This window comes from Psammomys obesus, unplaced genomic scaffold (genome assembly GCF_907164565.1).
Source record: "Psammomys obesus unplaced genomic scaffold, mPsaObe1.curated_primary_1811, whole genome shotgun sequence".
Taxonomy (NCBI): Eukaryota; Metazoa; Chordata; class Mammalia; order Rodentia; family Muridae; genus Psammomys; species Psammomys obesus.
This window is the reverse complement of record NW_026596152.1, coordinates 10,170,860-10,179,240: the sequence shown is the minus strand read 5'-3', so window position 1 is coordinate 10,179,240 and position 8,381 is coordinate 10,170,860. Positions and strand designations below refer to the sequence as shown.

General features: G+C 47.9%; 1 protein-coding gene across 1 annotated transcript; it reads right to left on the bottom strand.

Moving 5' to 3' along the window:
* Positions 1-3,664: 3,664 nt before the first annotated feature.
* Positions 3,665-7,366, bottom strand: Pld6 (phospholipase D family member 6). The gene is made up of 2 exons (XM_055594227.1): positions 6,931-7,366; positions 3,665-5,110 (listed from the first exon to the last, which is right to left on the bottom strand). Exons 1-2 carry the CDS (start codon positions 7,349-7,351, stop codon positions 4,863-4,865), a joined length of 669 nt encoding a protein of 222 aa, XP_055450202.1. The 5' UTR covers positions 7,352-7,366; the 3' UTR covers positions 3,665-4,862.
* Between the last annotated feature and the right edge of the window lie 1,015 nt (positions 7,367-8,381).

Genomic DNA, 8,381 nt, shown 5'->3' with positions numbered 1-8,381 from the left:
CATGCATATGGGTGCTGACTCAGCCAGGTGAAGACCAGAACCTAAAGTCCTGAATCATAAATGTAATGAACTGAGTTTCATGTACGTTTTACAACCTGCTGCTTTCCTTTTTACACTGTTTCTCATAGTTTTTGTTTTTAAAATATTTATATTAGATTTTACATTTTCACATATAAGCCATAATATTGTAGGACTAGAATGTAAGGTACTTTGACTTGCTCTAAAAACGTCAGGGGTTAAAAGAACAGAAAAAAAAAAATCCTGATGGTCATTCCTTCATTAATCAAGAGACTCTGTTTTATGGCTCTCTTGTTTTTATTTTGTGGTGCTAGAGCCCATGGCCTCAAGCATGCTGGTAATCCCTCCACCACATGAAGTTATAGATCAGGCTGGCCTCATGATCTTACTAGTTTACTGAGTAGCAGTATGCACCACTACCTGGCCTTCATGGATTTGCTTGTGTTATAATTGTGCCTGGTGTTTTGTTTTAAAGCATAACCTAAAATAGGGCAGCACAAAATTTAACAAAATTGTTCTTTAATTATGGTATATTCTTGATGTTTCTATTTCAGTTTTTTAACGTTTTGTTCAATAACTTTAAAATAATAGCCTAGGTCAGACAATGGCTGCCAACTTGGTGATCCCAGCCCACTAGAGGCTGTGGTAAGAGGATTCAGAGTTTGAGGCTAACCTGGGCTACACAGCAAGACCCTGACTGTCCCCATAACCCCCAAAAAGGTAAGATAACTTTCAAAAATATTATCACAAACTTTATAATAAGTATGTGAAATACATAAAAGAATATATATTTTTAGTATATTATTGCAGTTGTTTAGGGACTTCTCAATAGCTTTTTGCCCATTAAAAACTATTATAAATACGGCAGGTGGACTATTGTTGAGCTCAAGGCCAGCCTGTTCTACAAAGTCCAGGACAGTCAAGGGTACGTGGAGAAACCCTGTCTAGAAAAAAACAAAACAAACGAACAAACAAACAAACAAAAAACACTATTACAGACACATTAAAAAAAAATCCTTTGGGGAACTGGCCTTATATGTTCTGCAGTTTTAACACATTTTCTTGAAAGCTATATGAGTGCAGTTTAAAATTAGTTGGCAAGCTGAATACTCTTTCATGATTAAAATTTAAGAAATCAAAAACCAGGAGCGGGAAAGCCTCAACATCCCCACCCAGCTCATTACACTCAATAACGAAAGACTGGCATCTCCCTAGTATTACTCTCTCCCTGAAGACTGCTTTCACCACTTCCGTTCAGTAGAGTATAAAGTATCTAGCCAAAGTTGTTCAGGGAGAAATAGGCACTCTGAGAGGGAACAAATAAAGCTGTTCCTTTTAAATGAGGTCTCTTCGTAATATTCAAGTCAGGCCTCAGAAACCTCGGATAAATGGCTGAGGTGCATATCAACGTTTCAAAGGGGATGCTGGCTGGCGGCTCTCCCAGCATCACTCAGCACCTATAGCTCCTCCCAGCTCTTCTTGACAGGCCCACTACCCTTAACCTCTCCCCTTCCAGCTTCCACTGTGCCTCCCCAAGCCATATTGGCTACATGGGTCTCTTGGCCTCTCAGCCTGTCTGGGTTGAGGGCTCCTCTCTTGCTCTCCCCTCCTCTTTTCCCCCCTCATGGTCCTGTTTAGTCCACGGGCCATGTTCAGCCTGCTTTCTCCATGTATCTACAATAAAAATCTTATTCATACTTTAGGAGTAGTCCCTTTTGTTTCATTTGTCATTCAGCGAGCACTACTAAATTTTACCAAGTTAGGATACAGGGCTCAGTTGTATTTCTACACAGTAGTTCTGAAGACCAGAATAAATAAACAAACAAACAAATGAATAATAAATTACAGTAACATGAGTAATGAGCTACTCTAGCTTAAAAAAATGAAAAACCAGATGGAAAATACTTAAAACTGTCAATACCAAGATTAAAAGGTCAGAAATCCTTCAACAGGAAAAAGCAAAACCAGACATAAAACACCAAAAGGGACCTAGTTCTATATAATACATTAAGACAAAATGGAAGCAAGTCTAGAATAAGTGTATTGAACAGTCCTGGCACTACTGGTAAATTAAACCCAAAGATAGGAAAAGCAGAAATATGGTTCCCACTGGGAACACCATTCATTGCTAATCCAGACTGTTGACTTCCAATTTAATCTTAATCCTCTTTCCTGATTGGCCACCCATCCCCCTGCAGGCTAGAAGTGATCTCTTATTTTCCTAAAGTCGTCTTTTCACTCTTGTGATTTCAAGAACCTAACCGCTTTCTATAATGGGTGCATATGCCTCATCTCTTTGATGTCTTCTTACCGCTTGATCTCCTTAGCCGCCCAGTATATATTTAAGTGAATGAACGACAACAAGTCTAAAGAAATTAAAGATACAGTAGATATCCTTGCTCAAGGAACAGAAAACTCAAGATGGTAACCATAACTTAATATACATAATCCCTATCAAAGTCCTAGACACTTTAGTTTTTGCCAGAAATTGGTATGTTCATTTTAAGATTCATGTGGACATGTAAGAGGCTAAGAATATGTTGGAAACAAAAAAGGATTCATGTTGCCACTTCTCAAAACACACTAATCTAGACTGCTGCTGGCATTACCACAGTCTGACACAAGACCATTAAAATTAATGGTCAGTTGATTTCAACAAAGGCTTTTGTTTTAAGACAGGGTTTCTCTGTGTAGCCTTGACTGTCCCAGACTGACTTTGTAGACCAGGCTGGTGTTGAACTCACAGCAATCCACCTGCCTCTGCCTCACTGAGTGCTGGGATTACAGGCATGTGTTTCTGTGCCTGGCTCAACAAAGGTTTAAATTCCATTCCTTAGGGCTAATGGTCTTAAAATGGTGCTGACAAGTGAGATATCCACATGCACTATACCCTGACCTCACAGCACTCAAAGTGGGTGTGGAAGTACAGACATGTAATCCTGGTACTTAGAAGGTGAGGAAGGAATACAAGCTCAGCCTGGTCTACACAGTGAGACTATTCAAAACACACAATGAAAAGGTAAATATGTAACAATGTCACAAGTCTACATACATTCCTGCTGCCTTACTCCTGACATCCACATGCTGCCATGTGGTCACCAGCCTTCTCTGGAAGAGGTGGACACAGAAGTGAAGGAAGACACACAGAATCAGGCAGATGACAAGGGTCGGAGTCTCACTTTAAACAAACTGATCAGTGCTGCGGCACACACCGGTAATCCCAGCACTCGGGGAGGCAGGGGCAAGGTGATTGCTGAGTTTCAGACCAGCCTGGTCTACAGCCGGAGTTCAGGGCAGCCAACGCTACACAGGGAAACCCTGTCTAGAAAAACCAAAAATAAATAAACTGCACTAACCAGAAGGCAGCTACTACTTTACAGGGCTCCCATCTTTTTACCACAGGTATCTAAGTAACTGTATACTGCTCCCAATATTTTGGTTTTTCTAAGTTTTTCGAAATGGAGTATCGTTGTAGCCTTGGCTGGCCTAGACTTACTTTTGTAGACCAGTCTGACCTCAAAAGAGGTTGGCCTGCCTCTGCCTCCCTGAGTGCTGGGATTACAGACGTGCATCACTATGCCTGGCCCCAAAATGTTTTAAGAGCAACCGTTTGAATGCAGCAGGCTAAGGCAGACATGTACCAGTTCATATTCTAAAGTAATATTTATTGAAATATGCCAGAAGTTCAGGGTCCCCGATGGCATTGTCACTCAAGGAACACTTTGTGATCTTACACATACACACGCACACACACACAACCCTCCCCAACCACATACATACACTCCTTCCAGGACACACTTAAGAATTTACAGGCTCCAGAAGAGAAGAAACTTGCCCAACATAACTACTTCTGAGGTTATTATACTTTACAGTTTCTGTTAAATCTTGGAAAATCAACATCAAGTTTGTCTAACACTAAGTTAAAAGGTAACATTAAAAAGGATGAAAACAGCTGGGCATTGTGGTACATGCCTATAATCCCAGTATCTGAGGCAGAGTCAGACAGATCTCTGTGAATTGGAGACCAGCCTGGTCTACATAGTGAGTTCCAGGCCAGCCATGGCCACATGGTGAGACCTTACCCACCCCCTGAACACATACAAAAATAAGAGAAAACATATGCATTGAGCAGTATCGGCTGCTAATGGTGGCATGAGCTCCCAGACACTTCATCCACTCAGACTGAGGCCACATGGAGCTTATGATACACACAAGCATGAACAATGACAAAACCATACATAGCTCTATCACTTGACCTACTTGCATGTAAAAGAACATAAAAAAATAATCTGAAACATGTCACAGATGCATGTGAAATCTGTTCCCCTGTCTGCCTGTGAACATCCACCAGAGCCGAGATCACAGCCTGGGCGGCTCCGCTTACCTCCAGTCCTCCCTCTTCAACTCCTGATCCAATACTGACCAAAAAGCCAGGAGTGAATCCACTGAGTCCACAGGTGCTAGAGACGAGGTCACTCTGAAGTCCACAATATTGCTCTAAATGTGAGGGGTGTGCAAAATTAAAGGCAAGGCCTGGGCACAACTACAGGCATGGCCAACTGGTATTCTTACCAGTGACTAACACTGCAGGGAGACAAGGCCAGTAGCAGAGGGTCAGTACTCTCAGGCTTGTCCAGTGATGCCCAGAGGCCACTTAAAGAGGATAGCCTGCCTGTAGAGGCAGCTGCGCAGTAAAACAGCCTACAGCACTGCCACACTGCCACCTCCTCCTGACTTCCAGTGGGGATGCAAGGACAGGAAGACTATCAGCTGCACCCCTGCCAGATGCAGGGTGGCAGGGAACATCACAAGGACAAGCTGGAGGACAGCAAGACAAAGCAGGATCAGTGCCCGCGCTGCTTTTGAGGGAAAAAGCTGTACTTGGTGGGGTCAAATTCTTCCCAGATGCGCTCAAACTCCTCCAGGAACAGCCGCACATACTCAGTGTCCTCCATAATCAGAACGTTCTCACGGTTGTTCTGGATGGCCTGTGTGGTCCAATTGAGGGAGCCAGTGATGAGCACCTTCTTGTCAACGATGGCAAACTTATGATGCATGTAGCCTAGGTCCTGGTCGTGCCGTACCTGAATACCTGTGGAGCCAAGGCAGCCTTTATTTCACACGCCTAGGTGCAGCTGCCCCCAAGCCTGTTGATGTCCTCTGTTGGCTAGGACAAGGACATCCAGAGGCTGTCCCAGGGTGTTGCTGAGATTTCAGGGAGAAGTCCAGGTCGGCACAGGGAAAAACAAGGACCGGATGACACCAAACACTCCTGGGGAACAGCCCGCCCACACCAGCCCACTAAGCCTAAAGTCTAAATACTACCCCAGAATCCTCAAGAAAAGAGTCAGACATGGGGCATACCCTTGCCTTTCTTGTCATTCACTCACTGGAACGGATAAGCCGAAAGGCAGAAGCCCGGACATTAAGGGAGCGCACACTGACTCTGGCTGGCCAGTTTGAATCACACCTCCCAGGGTGCCTCACTAGCTGAAAGGAAGGAATTGTGCCATATCCGAACCTGTTAGCCTCACCAAAGTTCTGGCTTTGGCATCTTAATTTTGAGGGTAGGGATCCTGGGGTGAAACCCAGGCCCTTCACATGTTAGGTAAGTCATCTCCTTCACTCCAGCTTCTTCCTCACTCCACCCATCTGTTCTCACAGCAAAGCCTGGCAGCCCCAGGTCACTGCAGTGCACCTTGGGCTAGACGGCCCCTTGCTTTAGTTACACCTCAGCAGCTAGTCTTGGCTTGGGCACGCTTGCTGCTCCTTCCTAGATGGCTCTCCAGCAGTCGCAACGCCTCTGTGCAGCTATCCCAGCCACCTCACTTTCTAACCTCAGTGAGGTCCTCCAGACCTTTCTGGTTTATGTGTTTTCCCACAAGCATCTGGCTATACCAAACACTGACACATGCATTTGCTGACTGAACAATCTGGAACCCACCCAAGCTGTGGCCAGAACATCAGTGCGAGTTCCATCTGGGATGGAAGGCATTTTGGTTCTGTACAAATTTGCAGTTTTATGACTACAAAATCTAAATTCAGTGACATCATCCATGCCTCATATCTACTTGTCCGCTCACCCAAAATAAGGACCTGACTGAAGACCACTCTGTGACAGCCAGTAAAAGGGCAGAGGGGTGGCTATCAGACTGATAGAGTGGTGCTGCCCTGCCTGTGTGGATCATCCATCCACAGCAGGCAGGCCGGTGTTACAGTGTTCTTCCCTGTGAGCTACCGGAAGTTTCCAAAGGCTACACCATCTCAGGGAGGTGGGAAGACAGGCTATGTGCAAGAGCACTTCCCAGGGGCTCCCGAAACCTGTCGGGCACAATGACCAGGATAGGCATGTGTGTGGATGAGGGGCGGGAGGGCATTGACTCTTACATAAAGGAGGGGTCTAGCAGTCAAAGTCTGCATTCCCACAGTGCCCACCACTTGAAGGGCAAACAAGAGCACAGCCGGAGGAAGGATAGAGATCACACCTGTTGGCTAGGCAGAGCTGCAGGCTGGCTAGACATAACTGTGGGCCCAGAGCGGATGGCTGAGAAGCAGATGAAGCAGTTATGGGTCTGTGTTGGCCGGGTTCAAACAAGTTTTACCTTCCCTGCCTTCACTTCTGTCAGCCATCTTTATCTCAGCCAGCAACAATCACAGAAACCTGGTCTATACACAACCTCTTCTCCAAGGCCAGGGCCAGAGCCCAGGAACACGTGGGAATTGCCACACACCCTTCTCTCACGGGAAGCAGAGATGGAACATAACAGACCACACTCTGGGTCCTTGGCCAGCTCGCTCACCTGCCTGCCTCGACCTCCCCGAACAAAAGCCACCTGTTCTGGACAAAGTCAGCTGGGCCATCAAATAAGCCCTCAGCCCCTCTGCCAGCGAGCACCTTCGGCGGCGGTTTACCTGCCTTGCGCAGCAGGCCAATCTGCGAACCGTTGAGGGCCATGTAGTCGCAGTCGGTGATGACCCGCACGCGCACCCCACGCTGGTGCAGCAGCTGCACAGCGCGCCCCAGCTGCGGGCTGGAGAAGGCAAAGAGGCAGAGCTCCAGGCTGGAGCGGGCGGCCAACAGCGCGCGCAGCAGGCGGCTCAGCGAGCTCTCGCTGTGGGGGAGGCTGCACGGGCAGCCCGAGGAGGGCCCCGGGGGCAAGCCCGGGGCCTGAAGTAGGGCCTCGGTGCAGGTCACCTGCGATGGGAAGAAGAGCACTTCGCGCCGTGGTCGCCGCCCGGCCAGCAGCCAACGCACCAGCCACGGCAGCGCCTCCATGGCCAGCGCGAGACCCGCGCCAGCCGCGACCACCAACCGCCAACTCGAGGGCCCCATGGCCGCCACCTCAGAGGTCAGTGGTGGCACCAGGCGCTTGCGCGCCCAACACGTGCCAGCCCGCCCCCAGCCCCGGGTATGCCACGCCCCCTGCGGGGCCCGCCCCCAGCCAGGAGCTCTGCTCGCTCCCAGCTGCTGCTAGGCGACCCCTCTGCACCCCCACCCCACCCCGCGACAAGTGCTTGCGGAACGCGTGCTCGGTACTTGGCTGACAGCCGAGTGCCAGGAACCACATACTAGGATCATCACCGAGCCAGCCACACCCACTTCTGATGGGATCCAACCACCCCAAACAACTCATGACCCACGGCCGGCAGCTGTGTCCTGGGCTGGCAACTGCCCGGGTTCTAAACTGAAGGTATTCTCAGGATGCCGCTTCCCTGCCGCGGACAAACAGGCCCCTAAACGGGTCATGAAGAACAACACATAGACCAAACTCAAACCTGTTTTACGGGGTAATGATAATTATAAATGGTGGTGGTCAACTCCACATGGGTCAGCTCAAAATCAAAACCAGGATGTAAAAGAAAGAAAAACAACAATGGGGTGATAGAGATCAAAACCTCAGGGAGTTCCTCGACATGAGAATATGTACAGCAATGAACACTCTCCTAGTGAACTTTTCCATTTGAGGTAACTTAAGCCCCTACACAAATTCTTTCATCCTATGTAACTACTTATAACAGGCTTTTGAATTCTGGGAAACGGGTGTCTGAGAAATGTGCCACCCTTTCCTAGAAGCTTCCCCCCACAGAGAAAAATCTTAAAGCCCAAGCCTGTCCGGGTCAAGGCTGTTGCTGCTGGGCTATAGGCCTGCTCTCCCACTACAGAGAATGCTCGCTTCCTTGCCTTATCTAATTAAACTGGAAAACTCAAGAATGGAAAATACCCTGGCCCTGTGGCTCTCACCTATAATCCCAGCACTCAGGGAGGCAGAGGCAGTGTGAACTCGTGGTGAGTTCAAGGCCAGCCTAGTCTATGAAGCCAGTCCAGGACAGCCAAGGTGAGACAGAGAACCCCTGTCTACGGA